We start from the raw sequence: 20,122 nt of genomic DNA on the forward strand, positions 1-20,122 counted from the left end.
ACACACCACACGCATTAATTACACACACTCACATACACACACACAATGCCGGGGCCTGCCGGTGGGTTAGGTTTAGGATAATCCCTTGGATTGCATGGAGACCCTCTGGATTAGGGGCTTGTTGATAGTGTTTAGTTTTATGTGGAGAGCGAGACAGATGGCAGCGAGGGAGACAGTAGTGGCTCAGAGACCTACAGGAGACAATGGGTCATCCTCATTAGGGCTCACAGTAGTGAAACATTTTGCAACGGGAATCGAACATATGTGTTTCTTATTGGACCAGTTCAGTTGGTCCCTCCCTGTTTTGGAATGTTTGCTTCCATTTGCTGCCTAATGAATACAGCCATGGACAGATACCAGGGTACATCCTATCTGTTACAGGAGGCTGAGGCCAAATAGGTTTAGGTCACTGTGTCAGTCAGATTGCCAGTCGTTAGGGAAATTGAAATGGATGGGAAGGGAGTGGATGAGTGAAGGGAGGGCTCTTTTAGGTGCCTGAGTGGAGTGTTGCTAGCCTGGTCCCAGATCTGTTTGTGCTTTCTTCCCAACTCACACGTGTCAAGGACCATAGGAGTTAGAAAGACTGAGCAAACAGATCTGGGACCAGGCTAGAGTGGAGCAGGCTGATGCTATGGCTAGAGAGCAGCTACCATTTGGCTGTGAATTCATCATGCCATGAGCCTGACAGAGGGAATGATGTAATGGGGCAGAAAAAGAGGGAGAAACAGAGAGAGAGAGCTAGAAGCAGGTTTGATGGAAGTTAAAGCCAAGTTTAGTCAGATGTACTATATATTTATAGCACCTGGCTTACCACATAACTCACCTCCTCTTTGGCTGAAGAAATAGCATCTAATACATCTTAGAAATAGAATTGATATGTAATGTCATTTCATTTCCTTCAGAAATCACACGGGTAACACTTTACCATCTTTGTGGCTGTAGCTGAAATACGTTGTTGTAATTAAGTTGCTATAACGTTATTATAATGTTTTCATTCTCCTCAGAAATCCCAAAGCGACTCTTCCGAGCGTCAACAAAGTGAACAACGACCCCAGTCAGAGGATTCTGAACCTCACCGTTCTCATCCGTCAAATCAAAACCTATTACCTAGTGAGTTACAGCTATGGATGTTCCCTCTTAGTTAAGTTTCCACCATTAAACATTCCTCCCTTTTATACTGTGTGGAACATTTGAGTTTGAAAGATTGGCAAGTCAAACCACATTCATTCTAGGGAAGGGACACGCACACACACACTCACAGTCTCAAGAAATGCATGATGGGAAGGGTTTAATACCCTCTAAGTGAGGAGAGCATCTCTCTGCACATCTGGCCCACGGCCCTGGCCTGATCTGGTCGGCCACCAGGCCACCCACCAGACTGTCAACCAGGCTCTTCTTAAGACGACTGCCCTAAATATCACCACATCCACCATGTAAACATCTGTGCCATCAGGGTGTGTCGTTAGGCAGTCTACAGTAATGCCTGTGCCATCAGTGTGTGTCGTTAGGCAGGCTACAGTAATGCCTGTGCCATCAGTGTGTGTCGTTAGGCAGGCTACAGTAATGCCTGTGCCATCATGTGTGTCGTTAGGCAGGCTACAGTAATGCCTGTGCCATCAGTGTGTGCCGTTAGGCAGTCTACAGTAATGCCTGTGCCATCAGTGTGTGTCGTTAGGCAGGCTACAGTAATGCCTGTGCCAGACCTACAAGGCTTTGGAATGACCCATTTGGGTGGGATCACGACAGAGAGCGAGAGAGTCACGACTGTCTATCTGTCTAATGCTGCGGTTTGCATGTAAAACAGAGCAATTATACAGACATAAGATCAGAAACCAAATGTATTTAGCTAGTTTGTTTGTATGAAACACAATTATTCAAGTGTCTGTATTTATTTACAGGGCATGCATTTGTACAAACCCTCATCATACAGCACACACAGTGTGTCATTACAGTATATCATCTAGAAAAATCCATGAAGAATGATAGTCTTTTGAAATGATATTGTCGTAGTTTATACGTAAAGGGTCTGTGGTGTGTTTACCAGCAATCTACTTTCCCAAAAGGGTTTGATTTGGATTCCGGAGGGAGAGTTTAATCACTTCTAATTCTTGCTCAGCAAAAAAACAAAAAAGAACAGGAAAGAAACACCAAGAACAATCAAGATATCTAATGAATTCCCCTCAGAATTCCTTATGGGCCCCAGTCAAAAAGGAGTGGATTGCAATTTGGGAGGTATGCTAAGATGGCAAATGAAGACGGCAGCTCTCCTCTCTCTGCAGTAATTTAGGCTACAATGCTTGATCAAGAGATGAAATGAAGTCTGTTTCCCAGACACTCATTTCAGGACAGATTCAAATTCTGTCATATTTAAACATAATTATTTTGGGATGGAATTGGCCTAGTTTGTGTTAGTCTTAGATTTGTGCATTTTGTGACAGGATTTTTAAAGATATATTATTTTTGTCATAGTCAGCTGCAACGTTGCAGCTGTAATCTCTATGTCAAATTTATCCAAGTCTTATTTTGTGTGTAGTGCACCAATCACTGGTTGAAGAGATGATTTAATCTCAACTCTGCTATAAACCGCAGTCCAAAAAAATGACTTCACTTCATAATCAGATTTTAGCTCGAGGGGGAAATCAAAGTGACCCCAGAACCCAGTCCCTTGAACATTCCTCACTGGAAATGGGTCGCGGTCACTGGAAAAATTGACTGGTTGGTTGGATGGCAGTGGTTGATTTGACTGCATCACAGCTGCATGGCTAGCCAGACTGGAACTCTCTTACTAGGGACTTTACTAATTGTTTCCTGAACTGAAGAGGGGCCCTGGTTTTCCCAATGGGAAATGAAACATTGCATTACACATTCACACCACATTAGCCTAGCTAGCCACTGTAGCGACCAACAAACAGACATGGGTTCAAATAGTATTTAGTGTCTTTCCAATACTTTCGCTGTGCTCGATTGAGCTTACCCTGGAACCAATGGAATAGTCCCTAAAGTGCAAACCCCTCCCACCTGGCACTCGACGCAGGCTCAATAAAATGTGCTACATATTTGAAAGAAAAATGCAAATATTTTATTTGAACTCCGGTCTGGTCAACAATTCCCCAGACTGAAAAGTGCCTTGGCACCACTGGCATTATAGGCTGAAAGGGTTATGCATAAAGAAGCACCAAAGAAACTGCCCATTTCTTACAGCCATTCTGGTCCCTCTCCGTCTATTGGCACCAAGTCGACACATTTAAATGCCTGACTATACAATCCCAACCCTACTCATTCAGATAGCATTGGCCAGATCCCAACAGTGTTTTTTTTTGTCCTCCTGTCTCACTCTTTCGTTGTCCTTTTCTGTACCCACGCTCCCTTTCTCATCCCCCCTTTTCTCCCTTTCCTAGGAGACTCTGAGGCAGCTGATCATGATGCCTTTACCCAGCGTGTTGCTGCTTGGCAGGACTCCTCACTGTGGTGTGTTTGCCCACCATGCCCACACCGTTTTACATTCTGTTGAGAAACCCAAAGAGAGAGCAGTACACCCTTTGAATTCTACCGGTGCCCATTGAATTCTATGTGAAGTACAGTACTACTATAGTTCCACAGATGTAGCATCTTCATTTGATCACCCTGTTGTTGCCGGAAATGTCAAACTTCTATTGTATTCCATGTTTAAAAGGGCTTTTTAAAGTTGGTCATATCCACTTAAAAATGTCCGACTTGATTTGCCCCAACAACATTTTTGTCAACCATTACAAAAATGTTCATAAATTATAATCCACACAATAATTCACATTTCCTGTTGCTGCAGGATTATTTTCCTTCTATGAGAAAGTGGTCAAATGAAGATCCTACCTGTAGACTTGGGTTGCCAGTCACACACGTCTGTTGAGAGACTAGAAATAACAACTGTATCTGTGCTGCGTAGATAAGTACAGTTTGTAAGATGATTGACACCATCTTAGCGTTTGCAGTATCATCCTTCCATTTGTTGTCCCTGACATACCATGACATAATATAATTATTCAAATGAGTAAACTGAACTCAAACCAGACCAGTTCATTTGCAATGCTGCCCTATAAATTGACCTCAAAACTCCTATAAGACAGACTTTGAGGGCCTTCGCTGTCTGTGTCTTCAGCAGATGTGTAATTCAAATGCACACCATCAGTCTGATAGATGTGCTAGCCTTGGTGACAGGCTCTGGCCTGATGAGTGACCCAAATTCACACAGCAGCCTGTTAGACTACATCTGAATCTCCTTTAATCTGAATTTAATGTGGGGGTTGTATTTTGGGGGTTTTCTCCTCAGAGCAAAGTTTGGAGGAAATGAAGAAATTACTTCTTCTCTTATTGGGATGTGCTGTCCAGGTAGGAGGAGTTGGAGGGGTGTGTGTAGTTGTGTGTCACTGTGTGTGTAGTTGTGTGTCACTGTGTGTGTTTGCTTGCTTTTATTTGTCTGAAATTCAAATGGAAAGATGTTGTTTTAGCTGGCTCATAATTGAGGATTTGAAGGGGACCCCTGTTTCACCTCACCAACAGGATGTCCGTCCCCCAGGCTAGGCTACACACACTCATTAAGACCCTAATCTACTGTACCCACTGTGTGTTTTCAGTGTGAGAAGAAAGAGGAGTACGTCGAACGCATCCAGACTCTCGACTTTGACACGAAAGCAGCAATAGCTGCTCATATCCAAGAGGTAGAGTATCTCGTTCCACGTTGCGCTTGTCCCTGGTCTGTGCGTGAGAATGACAGCAGTAGAGTCGGCAAGACAGATCTGGGACTCAGGCTAGCTTGTTCCACATTCAGTAACATGCATGTTTCTCTTATGTGGAAGTATTAGTGATTGAGAACATGACAAGGGCAGGCTAGCCATTTGCAAACTGTTTATAACAACATGCACCAAACTGTGTTGTGATTGAAATAATGATCATTTTTAAAAAAGCATTAGAAACATTCATTTTACAATAATACGTTAAAGGTCCTATATAACCACCAGGCTTTTAGTAATTAACAACAACATAATAAATGCATTTGGCATGTGTAGATACATTTTACATGTGGGTGGTCCCGGGAATTGAACTCACTACCCTGGCATTACAAGCACCACACTCTACCAATTGAGCTACAAAGGACTACATGGTTAGCTTTTATATCACATTTATCCCACATGTATTTATTTAGGAGAACAATAATACCTTTCATTGTATTTAGTTCATATTAGAAATTACGTTATTATTTCCCCCAAGTAATAGAAGTTCACATGGAACTTAAGGTCATAGGTCATTTTGTAATTTTTATTAGGATCCCCATTAGCTAACACCGTAACGCTAGCTAATCTTCCTGGGGTCCAACACCAATTAACAAGACATTACAAACAACCACAATCAAGTCTTCGCAAACATTCAACATGTAGACCATACAGAGGATTCAAATACCTGACAGGAAACACATTTAACATTCAGTTGATGCTTTCTATTTCCTGTCCAGTCGTATGGTCTATCGCATTATATGTTATTTTATTTTATTCTTGAAGGTGCATTTACTTTTTGCCTGAGAAATATGGATTGGTAAAGAGTTCCATTCAGCTATGGCTCTATGTAAAACTGTAGATTTAAGGCGATTTGTCCTTGGGTTGTTTTAGCTGCACGGAATTTGCCTGTCTGGTTTGGTGGTTATGCGTGTTTATGTAATAGCTGGACTGAAAAATGCAGTGTGTTTTTAAAAAAATAGACCATCCCTAAAGAAAATCAGAAGACTGGATTGTAATTTGTTTTGAACGTGAAGCCATGAGAGATTCTGATGCATTTGGATAATATTCATACGGTTAGATCAATGAAGAGAATCTGGCTACCCTGTTAGGAGCCATTTGGAGAATCTTTAGATCTTTCTTTGCTGCAGATGACCATATAACCAGACAGTACTCTAAGTGTGATAGGACCAGGGATTGACCATATAACCAGACAGTAGTCTAAGTGTGATAGGACCAGGGATTGACCATATAACTGGACAGTAGTCTAAGTGTGATAGGACCAGGGATTGACCATATAACTGGACAGTACTCTAAGTGTGATAGGACCAGGGATTGACCATATAACTGGACAGTAGTCTAAGTGTGATAGGACCAGGGATTGACCATATAACTGGACAGTAGTCTAAGTGTGATAGGACCAGGGATTGACCATATAACTGGACAGTAGTCTAAGTGTGATAGGACCAGGGATTGACCATATAACTGGACAGTACTCTAAGTGTGATAGGACCAGGGATTGACCATATAACTGGATAGTAGTCTAAGTGTGATAGGACCAGGGATTGACCATATAACTGGACAGTACTCTAAGTGTGATAGGACCAGGGATTGACCATATAACTGGACAGTACTCTAAGTGTGATAGGACCAGGGATTGACCATATAACTGGACAGTAGTCTAAGTGTGATAGGACCAGGGATTGACCATATAACTGGACAGTACTCTAAGTGTGATAGGACCAGGGATTGACCATATAACTGGACAGTACTCTAAGTGTGATAGGACCAGGGATTGACCATATAACTGGACAGTACTCTAAGTGTGATAGGACCAGGGATTGACCATATAACTGGACAGTAGTCTAAGTGTGATAGGACCAGGGATTGACCATATAACTGGACAGTACTCTAAGTGTGATAGGACCAGGGATTGACCATATAACTGGACAGTAGTCTAAGTGTGATAGGACCAGGGATTGACCATATAACTGGACAGTAGTCTAAGTGTGATAGGACCAGTAGATTGACCATATAACTGGACAGTAGTCTAAGTGTGATAGGACCAGGGATTGACCATATAACTGGACAGTACTCTAAGTGTGATAGGACCAGGGATTGACCATATAACTGGATAGTAGTCTAAGTGTGATAGGACCAGGGATTGACCATATAACTGGACAGTACTCTAAGTGTGATAGGACCAGGGATTGACCATATAACTGGACAGTACTCTAAGTGTGATAGGACCAGGGATTGACCATATAACTGGACAGTACTCTAAGTGTGATAGGACCAGGGATTGACCATATAACTGGACAGTAGTCTAAGTGTGATAGGACCAGGGATTGACCATATAACTGGGCAGTACTCTAAGTGTGATAGGACCAGGGATTGACCATATAACCAGACAGTAGTCTAAGTGTGATAGGACCAGGGATTGACCATATAACTGGACAGTACTCTAAGTGTGATAGGACCAGGGATTGACCATATAACTGGACAGTAGTCTAAGTGTGATAGGACCAGGGATTGACCATATAACTGGACAGTAGTCTAAGTGTGATAGGACCAGGGATTGACCATATAACTGGACATTACAGTAGTCTAAGTGTGATAGGACCAGGGATTGACCATATAACTGGATAGTAGTCTAAGTGTGATAGGACCAGGGATTGACCATATAACTGGACAGTACTCTAAGTGTGATAGGACCAGGGATTGACCATATAACTGGACAGTACTCTAAGTGTGATAGGACCAGGGATTGACCATATAACTGGATAGTAGTCTAAGTGTGATAGGACCAGGGATTGACCATATAACTGGACAGTACTCTAAGTGTGATAGGACCAGGGATTGACCATATAACTGGACAGTACTCTAAGTGTGATAGGACCAGGGATTGACCATATAACTGGACAGTAGTCTAAGTGTGATAGGACCAGGGATTGACCATATAACTGGACAGTACATATCTAAGTGTGATAGGACCAGGGATTGACCATATAACTGGACAGTACTCTAAGTGTGATAGGACCAGGGATTGACCATATAACTGGACAGTACTCTAAGTGTGATAGGACCAGGGATTGACCATATAACTGGACAGTACTCTAAGTGTGATAGGACCAGGGATTGACCATATATAGTACTGGACAGTACTCTAAGTGTGATAGGACCAGGGATTGACCATATAACTGGATAGTAGTCTAAGTGTGATAGGACCAGGGATTGACCATATAACCAGACAGTAGTCTAAGTGTGATAGGACCAGGGATTGACCATATAACTGGACAGTAGTCTAAGTGTGATAGGACCAGGGATTGACCATATAACTGGACAGTAGTCTAAGTGTGATAGGACCAGGGATTGACCATATAACTGGACAGTAGTCTAAGTGTGATAGGACCAGGGATTGACCATATAACTGGACAGTACTCTACGTGTGATAGGACCAGGGATTGACCATATAACTGGACAGTACTCTAAGTGTGATAGGACCAGGGATTGACCATATAACTGGACAGTAGTCTAAGTGTGATAGGACCAGGGATTGACCATATAACTGGACAGTAGTCTAAGTGTGATAGGACCAGGGATTGACCATATAACCAGACAGTAGTCTAAGTGTGATAGGACCAGGGATTGACCATATAACTGGACAGTAGTCTAAGTGTGATAGGACCAGGGATTGACCATATAACTGGACAGTACTCTACGTGTGATAGGACCAGGGATTGACCATATAACCAGACAGTACTCTACGTGTGATAGGACCAGGGATTGACCATATAACCAGACAGTAGTCTAAGTGTGATAGGACCAGGGATTGACCATATAACTGGACAGTAGTCTAAGTGTGATAGGACCAGGGATTGACCATATAGTAGTCTAAGTGTGATAGGACCAGGGATTGACCACTGGACAGTAGTCTAAGTGTGATAGGACCAGGGATTGACCATATAACTGGACAGTAGTCTAAGTGTGATAGGACCAGGCATTGACCATATAACCAGACAGTAGTCTAAGTGTGATAGGACCAGGGATTGACCATATAACTGGACAGTAGTCTAAGTGTGATAGGACCAGGGATTGACCATATAACCAGACAGTAGTCTAAGTGTGATAGGACCAGGGATTGACCATATAACTGGACAGTAGTCTAAGTGTGATAGGACCAGGGATTGACCATATAACCAGACAGTAGTCTAAGTGTGATAGGACCAGGGATTGACCATATAACCAGACAGTAGTCTAAGTGTGATAGGACCAGGGATTGACCATATAACTGGACAGTAGTCTAAGTGTGATAGGACCAGGGATTGACCATATAACTGGACAGTAGTCTAAGTGTGATAGGACCAGGGATTGACCATATAACTGGACAGTAGTCTAAGTGTGATAGGACCAGTCTAAGTGTGGACCAGGATTGATTGATTGACCATATAACTGGACAGTAGTCTAAGTGTGATAGGACCAGGGATTGACCATATAACTGGACAGTAGTCTAAGTGTGATAGGACCAGGGATTGACCATATAACTGGACAGTAGTCTAAGTGTGATAGGACCAGGGATTGACCATATAACTGGACAGTAGTCTAAGTAGGACCAGGGATTGATAGGACCAGGGATTGACCATATAACTGGATAGTAGTCTAAGTGTGATAGGACCAGGGATTGACCATATAACTGGACAGTAGTCTAAGTGTGATAGGACCAGGGATTGACCATATAACTGGACAGTAGTCTAAGTGTGATAGGACCAGGGATTGACCATATAACTGGACAGTAGTCTAAGTGTGATAGGACCAGGGATTGACCATATAACTGGACAGTAGTCTAAGTGTGATAGGACCAGGGATTGACCATATAACTGGACAGTAGTCTAAGTGTGATAGGACCAGGGATTGACCATATAACTGGACAGTAGTCTAAGTGTGATAGGATGACCATATAACTGGACAGTACTCTAAGTGTGATAGGACCAGGGATTGACCATATAACTGGACAGTACTCTAAGTGTGATAGGACCAGGGATTGACCATATAACTGGACAGTAGTCTAAGTGTGATAGGACCAGGGATTGACCATATAACTGGACAGTAGTCTAAGTGTGATAGGACCAGGGATTGACCATATAACTGGACAGTAGTCTAAGTGTGATAGGATGACCATATAACTGGACAGTAGTCTAAGTGTGATAGGACCAGGGATTGACCATATAACTGGACAGTACTCTAAGTGTGATAGGACCAGGGATTGACCATATAACTGGGCATTACTCTAAGTGTGATAGGACCAGGGATTGACCATATAACTGGACAGTACTCTAAGTGTGATAGGACCAGGGATTGACCATATAACCAGACAGTACTCTAAGTGTGATAGGACCAGGGATTGACCATATAACCGGACAGTACTCTAAGTGTGATAGGACCAGGGATTGACCATATAACTGAACAGTACTCTAAGTGTGATAGGACCAGGGATTGACCATATAACTGGGCATTACTCTAAGTGTGATAGGACCAGGGATTGACCATATAACCGGACAGTACTCTACGTGTGATAGGATCAGGGATTGACCATATAACCAGACAGTACTCTACGTGTGATAGGATCAGGGATTGAATCACATGATTCAGTGTGCTAGATGTTACATACTCTGAACAGGTCACGAGCAATGCAAACTAAATGAAAATGCTTTCGGATTCCCCAGAAATGAATACCAAAGGAACGTTCTAGCACGTGTTGTCTCGTCTGCGTGACAACAATACACAGTGTTCTGCTACTGTTACACAGCACGATCATCAGGCGCTTATTGGGAACAGTGTGCAATGAAAAATGAAAAACTGTCATTGCATTGCCAGTCTTCCATTGTAGCCAATCCAGTCACAGAGGCACTCCTACTTGGTTCCCAATAACATGGTCCAAACATTGTCATTTGAAACACATGTGCTGGGTGTTTCGCAACATTAGAGGATGTGTCTAATAACACACATAGATGCTGCTAAAAGACCTGCACAATATTTCACTATACTTGACTACACACACTAACATGTTTTTAGGGTAATTTATCATGGAGTGCTACCTATGTACAGTATCATTCCACGTACTGCTTTGAGATACATATATAGGGAGAACGGAGTGAATGGAATGGCGTCAAACCATGTGTTTGATTTATTTGATCAAATTCCACTCGTTCTGCTGCAGCCTTTACCACGAGCCCGTCCTCACCAACCTACGGTGCTGTAAATCATTGTGACTGCAACTCTCTGTTCCTCCCCGTGATTGGTCAGGTTACCCACAGTCAGGACAGTGTACTGGACCTCCATTGGCTGGAGGCCAGCGAGCTCTGTGCTGAGGACCTGGAGACCCTGTTCAGGCGCCTGGTGGACCAGAGAGACACACAGCTGGAGGTAGGGGGTTATAAATGGGTTATGGAGGGGTTATGAAGGGTTATGAATGTGTTATGTTATCCTTATGTAGGCCTGGTGGGCCAGAGAGACACACAGCTGGAGGTAGGGGCCACTGTTGACACACTGTACAGTGTTTATAGGTTTGACCTTGCTGAGTCATACAAGATATTGCTGTGCCATAAAATATTCTGTCATTTGACGATCATGTATTTCAATGGAATATCTTTGAGCATTGTCTTACTAGCCCTTTATAGCAGTAGTTACTGATTTACTTTTGATATTGATCTGTGATGAAATGGAGGAACTTGAAATGGAGGAACTTGAAATGGAGGAAGTTGCACTTGAAATGACAGGTGAAGGAGTGTCATTTCCTGTCCTATTTTCATCTTTCCTCCCTCCGTTCTTTTCTCCTCCCCACCCCAGACTATTTTAGAGCTAATGCAGGAGAGAGAGTCCACCCCGTCACCTTCTCCGCCCAGCGCCCAGTCCCCCAGTGACTGTCCCAGCATGCAACAGCAGGCGGCCTCCCACCAGCACCTGTCTGTGGAGCTGGCCGACTCCAAGGCCAAGGTCAGACGGCTGCGCCAGGAGCTGTGAGTAGTCAGATAACGACACTCCCAGACCCAACCCTCCCACTCAGTGGTCATAAAGTAACCTGGGCATGACAATGACAGACATGGGGTTGGCAAGACAACACAAACAGATCTCCAATGCAGGCTAAGCATAAATGTATTTGAAAGGCACAATCTGTCATTTTAACAGTAATGCAGTACTGCTTGAGGACTTTCTGAGTCATCTTCCACCCAACTGGTCATTGTGTTTAGAGGATACATTTGTCATTTCCCTAACCCAGCGTTAGAGGATATACTGTATGTAATCCTTCTTTAAAGAACTCAAAAGCACCCTAGGGCACCTTAATTCCTTGTTTTATATTCTGTACAACATTTGAAATAGTCTTCCTGAACAGATACAGGAGAAGGTGTCTGGGGATAGTTTGGCCCAGATTCTCTCCCTGGCCTGCCTTGGCATGAACCTCCAGGGCCTTGCATCGCCATTGTCCCACATTTGCCCTCTGCCACCCCCCAGACCTGATTCAGCCCTCCATCTCTCCTCCTCTTCTCTCTTTTATCGCTTTCATTGTCTAACTGGGATATGCTGACTCAAGCCCCCGGGCTGTACAGCAGTACAGTATCCTCATAATGCAACCCAACACTATCTGTTCTGTGCCTAGAAATGCTTTAGGTTGTAGTGCACACTTGATGTCAACAAAGTGATAGGTTTGTGAGAAAACATGTACGAGAGAAGCTTTTCTCCTAGGGTTCTAAAAAATAGTCATGCCGTAGTACTGGCCAGTATGTTGCTACTTCCCAGAGAAACTGGGGGTGGAGGAAGTGATGGTCTGGGTGCTGCAGTGTGTGGTGGAATGTGGCCAAGCAAGCAGGAGCCAGGCATCCCATATCTGCACTCTTTAAAAAAAGGGTCCCAAAAGGGTTCTACAGGGAACCAAAAGGGGTTCTTCAAAGGGTTCTCTTATATAATATTAAATTGAACATTTAAATGTCTTCTCCAAGAGCTGTATATAATGGCTGTATGACTTGACCTACTGTATCTGTCTGAGTGGATGGGGGGTAGAAGTCGGGACTGTGCGTGTGGCGTGCATGCGTTTGTGCGGCATCATTAAGAAAAGCTCTGCATACTTACACCATCCCTCTCCACCTCCCTCCATCCCTCCCTCTCCATCTCTTTCTCTCCCCTCCCTCCCTCCCTGCCTCCCTCCCTCCCTCCATCCCACTCAGAGAGGAGAAGAGTGAGCAGGTACTGGACTGTAGACAGGAGCTGGAGAACATGGAGGCTGAGTTCAAGAGGATTCAACAGGAGGTAGAGAGTGATGCACACACACACAGATGGCCCTCCTCTCTAACCCTCAGTAACATGACACACAGTATCCTTACTCCTATCAGAGATTATTCAGATGCATGTACCCTATGCTTTAGTGTAGATAAAGCCTTAGTGCTTAGCTAGTGACAGTGGCTACACCCCAACACCGTTTTCTACAACAGTACGAAAGCTGCAGCTTGATCTCCTGAGTTCCTCAATCTGTTTTCCTGAAAGGAGAAAGAGAGATTTCCTATTTATTTTCATGCCTAAAACATGGTTCTACATCAACTGGGTCACATGGTCAGGGAAACCTCTCATAAATTCAATGAAATTCAAAAGACTTTAATCTTCAATATATAAATACAGTGTAGATAGTTTTGTTTAAACTGTAGATGTATTATAAGACAGGAGCTACTTCCCAGCATTTTCCTCTCCCCACTTGAGAGAACTTTTGCCGTATATTTACCTCACGACGGTGTCCCATGGATGCAAAACTCTTTCCCGTGTCGGTGTCCATATCAGAACTCTGTGTTGCTAGCGGAGGCCCGGTCAGCCCGTACGTACCGTGACGAGCTGGATGCCCTGAGAGAGAGGGCCATCAGGGCTGACAAGCTGGAGAGCGAGGTGGGACGATACCGCGAGAAGCTGCACAACATGGAGTTCTACAAGGCCAAAGTGGAGGTACGGTAGCGCACGGAGAAACACATTCAATACTCAGACTATAGCATGATAAACAGCGAATTTTGTGAATTTTGTCCACTGTTAAATTGATATCAGAACGTTTCAGAATGCAAAGCACCACAGCTACTAATATTTCAAATCAATTGTTAAGGTTTTACAAATGACTGTTATCGCACTTTGCAAAAAAACTTAGCTAGATCTCAAACAATACTTCACGTATTTCATCATTTAACAATTGACATTAATCTGCTGTTATCATGTACCCGACAGGGGTTTCTTTGTTTGTATCAGCCTTGATTTGTGTCTCATCTTGTAGGAGCTGAAGGAGGATAACTCTGTGTTGCTGGAGACCAAGGCTGTACTGCAGCAGCAGCTGGAGGGGTGGAGGGCCCGCTCTGATAAACTACACCAGCTCGAGAAACACAGTCTGCTGCTCAACGCCAGGGTCCACGTCATGGAACAGGTAGAAAACATGGAGTATTATGCAGTGGATTACATGGACGTAAACGGTGGTCAATATCAACATTGAGGGGAAACAGGTTCAAGGTTAAGGGAAGGATGGGAAAGGGACTGGTCTTAGTGCAGGGGAGGATGTGTATTGGAAGATACATGCGATGGAACAGGTTGATGGACTAAGAGGATCATACTGTACATGCTTGGATTATGCTGTGGACATGTGTGTGCCTTGGTCAAAAGGTCATACGTTCAACGAAGATCAGATCGAGAAATAGGAACTTGAATATCTTTAGAATAACAACGTCATCTCCCCCCTCATCCTCTCTCTCTCTCTCGGCCCTGCCCAGGAGAAGGAGGTGGACAGGAGGCGCATGGAGGAGCTGCAGGAGGAGAACCTGGCCCTGGAGCTGGCCCAGAGGAGGAGCATGGAGGAGTCACAGCACCTGGGATGGGAGCTGGAGCAGCTGTCCAGGAGCCCCGACAACTCACAGGGTAAAGGCTGACAGACTCTTTCTACCCACTTCCTCTGCCCTGTGGGAGCTGTGGTACTTATGGGAAGAGAAGTGACATGTGAAATATCATTCGTTAACGTTATGGGCTATTCTATATGGCACAAAAAGGATAACTTCAATAAGATCATTCAGTCAGTCAGTCATTATCTCACGTGTCTGTTCATAGTGGAGGTTAAGTAACAGCTAGTTCGTATTCCTGTCATCCTTTCGGTCTGATGGTTGTGTTCAGGTCAGAAGTCTCTGGGTGAGGAGGTGGTTGAGGGGACCAGGAGTCGTCTGCTGAGGCTGGAGAGAGAGAACCAAAGCCTGCTCAGGACCATAGAGGAACTGAGAGCTGCTGACCTCAGCCTGGGACCGCAGCACAACCATAACCATGAGCACACGCGGAGGGATGGCCAGCGACCCACGAACACGGTAACTAGCCAGGGACCACGACACAAACATGAACACAATAGCCACACACAGCTGCTCAGGGAGCGCACATACAACCATCAACCCACACATTCGGATTCCGGCAACTCTATTGAACTATAGCAGTGAACGGTGCTATTTCCATGTAAAAATGTTGGTCGTGTTTCCTTGTTTATTAGGCTGAGGTGGTTAGAGAGTACCTTGGCAGTTTAGACAACACCTCCTGGGAGCAGTCTGAATTGGTCATCAAAGAGGATTGTGACATTGACATAGACACATCACATCACAGGGGCCCAAAGTGCAACGGAGTGTCGGTTGACCTAGAAGGAGAGATTGACCGACTGGAGCGAGAGAGCGAGACTCTCAAGGAGAAGATGGACCTTCAGAAGCAAGAGAAAGGCCAACTCGAAGACGGAGATTCTTGCGATCTGAGTGACCCCATGGCTGACCTGGAAGCAGAAGCTAAAGACAACACCCGCAATCTCCTTCAACCAGGCGCTTCAGTGTCTCTGACGCGTGATACCTCACCCTGCTCCAAGAACAAGAGTCCACGTCGGGAGAACAGTAGCACGGGGCTGCAGGCGAGGGCTTCCTCTTCATCCACGAAGCACACAGAGCGTCTGGAAGCGAAGTGTAGAGCCCTGGACACAGAGAACCAGCGGCTTCAGGCTGCCCTGGACAACACAGGTTGGTGTTCTGGGAGAATGTTGTGGACCTGCTGTCTCTTTGTAGCGTTTGGCTCTGTTGCGTTAGATACAGGGGCATTGAATGGGCAATGTGATGCGCTTTATTTGTTCAGGGATCCATATGCTTGTTGATTTTTTTGCTCTGTATGCCTGCTAACCTAATAATTGATGATTGGGTATTAATGAAGTAGCCTATATTAATTCAGACTTATTTTTTTATTTTTTTCATCCACCTACCCACGCACATGCCTATCCATCCATCCATCCAACCACCTATCCATCCACCCCACCCCCACACCCTTCCATCCATACATCCACTCACCTCCAGGCCGGAAGCTCCATCGGCTAGAGGCCGAGGTCCACGAGCTGGAGGCTGAGAACCAGATCCTGCAGGCTGGGCTGGAGGAGCTGAGGATCTCCTCGCGGCGCATGGAGCAGCTAGGTCATGAGAAGCAGACCCTGGAGCAGGAGGCTTCTTGCCTGGAGAGAGACAAGAGGAGGCTGGAGAAGGAGAACCGCAGGCTGAGGCAACAGGCAGAGATTCAGGACTCTACCCTGGACGGAAGCAATCTGAGGGTGGCTAGTCTGGAGAGAGAGAACAGGTATGATGCTAATGATCACCATGGTATGATCGGGGTGCTAGCAACGTCAGGGTTGTGGGTTTGATTCCCGCTAGGATCACATGTACAGTTGAAGTCGGAAGTTTACATACACCAAATACTTTTAAACTCAGTTTTTCACAATTCCTGACATTTAATCCGAGTAAAAATTCCCTGTCTTAGGTCAGTTAGGATCACCACTTTATTTTAAGAATGTGAAATGTCAGAATAATAGTTGAAAGAATGATTTATTTCAGCTTTTATTTATTTCATCACATTCCCAGTGGGTCAGAAGTTTGCATACACTCAATTAGTATTTGGTAGCATTGCCTTTAAATTGTTTAACTTGGGTCAAATGTTTCAGGTAGCCTTCCACAAGCTTCCCACAATAAGTTGGGTGAATTTTGGCCCATTCCTCCTGACAAAGCTGGTATAACTGAGTCAGGTTTGTAGGCCTCCTTGCTCGCACACACACATTTTCTATAGGATTGAGGTCAGGGCTTTGTGATGGCCACTCCAATACCTTGACTTTGTTGTACTCAGCCATTTTGCCATAACTTTGGAAGTATGCTTGGGGTCATTGTCCATTTGGAAGACCCATTTGCAACAAAGCTATAACTTCCTGACTGATGTCTTCAATATATCCACAGAATTGTCCTCCCTCATGATTCCATCTATTTTGTGAAGTGCACCAATCCCTCCTCCAACAAAGCACCCCCACAACAAGTTGATGCTGCCACCCCCGTGCTTCGCGGTTGGGATGGTGTTCTTCAGCTTGCAAGCCTCCCCCTTTTTCCTCCAAACATAATGATGGTCATTATAGCCAAACAGTTCCATTTTTGTTTCATCAGACCAGAGGACATTTCTCCAAAAAGTACGATCTTTGTCCACATGTGCAGTTGCAAAACGTAGTCTTGCTTTTTTTATGGCGGTTTTAGAGCAGTGGCTTCTTCCTTGCTCAGTGGCCTTTCAGGTTACGTCGATTTCAGACTTGTTTTACTGTGGATGTAGATACTTTTTTACCTGTTTCCTCCAGCATCTTCACAAGGTCCTTTGCTGTTGTTCTGGGTTGGATTTGCACTTTTCGCACCAAAGTACATTCATCTCTAGGAGACAGAACGCATCTCCTTCCTGAGCGGTATGACGGCTGCGTGGTCCCATGGTGTTTATACTTACGTAGTATTGTTTGTACAGATGAACGTGGTACCTTCAGGCGTTTGGAAATTGCTCCCAAGGATGAACCAGATTTGTGCAGGTCTTGGCTGATTTCTTTTGATTTTCCCATGATGTCAAGCAAAGAGGCACTGACTTTGACGGTAGGCCTTGAAATACATCCACAGGTACACTTCCAATTGACTCAAATGATGACAAATAGCCTATCAGAAGCTTCTAAAGCCATGACATCATTTTCTGGAATTTTCCAAGCTGTTTAAAGGCACAGTCAACTTAGTGTATGTAAACCTCTGACCCACTGGAATTGTGATACAGTGAATTATAAGTGAAATAATCTGTTTGTAAAACATTTTTAGAAAAATTACTTTTGTCATGCTCAAAGTAAATGTCCTTACCGACTTGCCAAAACAAGAGTTTGTTAACAGGAAATTGGTGGAGTGGTTGAAAAACAAGTTTTAATGACTCCAACCTAAGTGTATGTAAACTTCCAACTTCAACTGTATAAAAAAGTATGCACTCGTATACAAATGTATCTACTCATATACAATACAACATACAAAAATGTGTGCCCTGACTGTACTGTAAGTTGCTTTGGATTAAAGCATCTGATAAATGGTTTATATTTCTATGAAATGATAACAGGGGGATGGGGAAGGAGGTGGAGAGGCTGAAGGAGGTGGAGGAGAGGGTCAAGGGGCTGGAGAGGGATAACAGAGAGCTGGCCAAGCAGGGAGCGATCAACCAGAGGGCCCTGGTCACCCTGAGAGAGGTGAAGCCACTCAGATCAGCATTAGCTTCTTATGTGTGATACTCATGTATTTCAGTGTGCCTGACATGACAGATTTGTACATTTCCTTATGGAAAGATCAAGTTAAGCGAGTTTGAAGTCGTGGAGGTTTAGATCACGTCATGAATATATATATATATCAATTGTGTTTGATTTAACAGCTCTCTGATAAAGAGGTCATTGATAAATAAGTAATTGGTCACAAGAGCTTTACATGGCTGCAAGAGGAGTCACTGAACTGAAATGTGTGATGATACAAAAAGCGGATATGTCTGACCGCCGTTCCTCTGTAGGAGTTGGTGAGTGACAAGCTGAAGACCCAGCAGAGGGAGAATGAGCTGGAGAGGCTGGCCCACGAGCTGGAGATGAGAGTCCTCAACCAGGACACGTCACCACAGAGTGACGAGGAAACTCCAGACACCAGGTAAAACACTGGACACAGCGAGGTTCATGCAACTGATTTAGTCTACCCCCCCCCACACCACAAACCAGGTTAGGTGATAGTTACACAAATCTTCAATCAAGTTTGTGAATGGCTGTTTTATACACATGACAATAGATTGGTGTGTTATTTCTCAAGGAAATCAATTACAATCAGTGACAAAACACTGAGAAATATGTCTATTTTCCCTCCCCCACGTGTTGTTCTAAATCCCCATTTATTTTATTTCCCTCTCCCCAGTAGGTTCAAGATGTTGGAGTCTGAGCTGGAGTCGTCTCTGAAGAGGTCCCTGCAGATCAAAGAAGACAAGATGGCTGCCGTTGAGGCTCGTCTGCAGGAGTCCTCCACCCTCAACCAGCAGCTACGTCAAGAGCTCAAGACTGTGAGTCTGGCCTAAAGTTCCTCGGTTTCAAAGGGAAACTATACCTTGTCTACATTCATTCACTTTTACATTGGAATTCTTTGTCAAAGCATATTGAAGTCCGAAGTTGAAAAATGGCCTCGATCTTGACCCCCTACAGGTACGTCTGAACTACGAAGCCCTGCTGCAGAGGGAGGAGGAGGAGCATGCGGCACGTAGCCCCACCCCTCAGAGGGAGAGTGACAGGGCAGTAAGCGAATGGCAGTGGGAGAGCCAGGAGGCCACCAGGGAGCTGCTGAGGGTCAAGGACCGCCTCATCGAGGTGGAGAGGAATGTGAGTGGAGAACTTTATGTCATCATGTTGTGACTAAGCACTAAATTTGATGCTCTTATTTCAATTTTTATATTTTCTGAAATGCATCTGACTTTGTTTAAAGGCCTCCCAATAATGACTATGGGATGATAGAAATCAAAACTACTTTACATTATAGTCAGTTAGCAGACGCTTCATTATTTCATTACATTACATTGCCACGTTAATACAAATGTTATCCATCTCAACCATACTGTTACTATGGATCAACACCAGCTTCACATTTTTTCTATGTATTATTGACTTGTCCCTCTTTTCCTCCTCTACTGCAGAATGCCACACTGCAGGCAGAGCGTCAGGCACTGCAGGCCCAGCTCAGACAGCTGGAGACCCAGTCAGACGGCCTGCAGGCTCAGATCCTGGCCCTGCAGAGACAGACAGCCTCCCTGCAGGAGAACAACACGGCTCTCCAGACACACAACGCTAACCTGCAGGTTAGAGGAGCAACATTCCTGATATACTAATATACTCCTAGTACACTGATAAGATACTCAAAATACACAAATACACACTCACTGATTTAATGCTTCCAAAATATGAACTTTTATTTTGAAATTAGTACTTTTATTTTGAAGTTAAATCTGTGTGCAGATAT

The 20,122-nt window shown here is 44.3% G+C and overlaps 1 protein-coding gene across 2 annotated transcripts in view; it reads left to right on the top strand.

Moving 5' to 3' along the window:
- The window catches only part of LOC115127532 (girdin-like), a 33,600-nt gene that overhangs the window by 2,427 nt on the left and 11,051 nt on the right, over window positions 1–20,122 (top strand). For both annotated transcript variants that reach the window (XM_065006180.1, XM_065006181.1), the window contains exons 3-20: window positions 1,005–1,110; window positions 3,399–3,468; window positions 4,307–4,365; window positions 4,611–4,694; window positions 11,049–11,168; window positions 11,592–11,761; window positions 12,965–13,046; window positions 13,569–13,727; window positions 14,044–14,190; window positions 14,531–14,675; window positions 14,925–15,109; window positions 15,286–15,793; window positions 16,121–16,394; window positions 18,207–18,333; window positions 18,645–18,775; window positions 19,034–19,175; window positions 19,315–19,488; window positions 19,800–19,961. In XM_065006180.1, coding sequence (XP_064862252.1) covers window positions 1,005–1,110; window positions 3,399–3,468; window positions 4,307–4,365; window positions 4,611–4,694; window positions 11,049–11,168; window positions 11,592–11,761; window positions 12,965–13,046; window positions 13,569–13,727; window positions 14,044–14,190; window positions 14,531–14,675; window positions 14,925–15,109; window positions 15,286–15,793; window positions 16,121–16,394; window positions 18,207–18,333; window positions 18,645–18,775; window positions 19,034–19,175; window positions 19,315–19,488; window positions 19,800–19,961 — 2,845 coding nt within the window. The remainder of the gene's footprint in view (window positions 1–1,004; window positions 1,111–3,398; window positions 3,469–4,306; window positions 4,366–4,610; window positions 4,695–11,048; window positions 11,169–11,591; window positions 11,762–12,964; window positions 13,047–13,568; window positions 13,728–14,043; window positions 14,191–14,530; window positions 14,676–14,924; window positions 15,110–15,285; window positions 15,794–16,120; window positions 16,395–18,206; window positions 18,334–18,644; window positions 18,776–19,033; window positions 19,176–19,314; window positions 19,489–19,799; window positions 19,962–20,122) is intronic.

Source organism: Oncorhynchus nerka, linkage group LG21, assembly GCF_034236695.1.
Source record: "Oncorhynchus nerka isolate Pitt River linkage group LG21, Oner_Uvic_2.0, whole genome shotgun sequence".
In the NCBI taxonomy this organism is placed as follows: Eukaryota; Metazoa; Chordata; class Actinopteri; order Salmoniformes; family Salmonidae; genus Oncorhynchus; species Oncorhynchus nerka.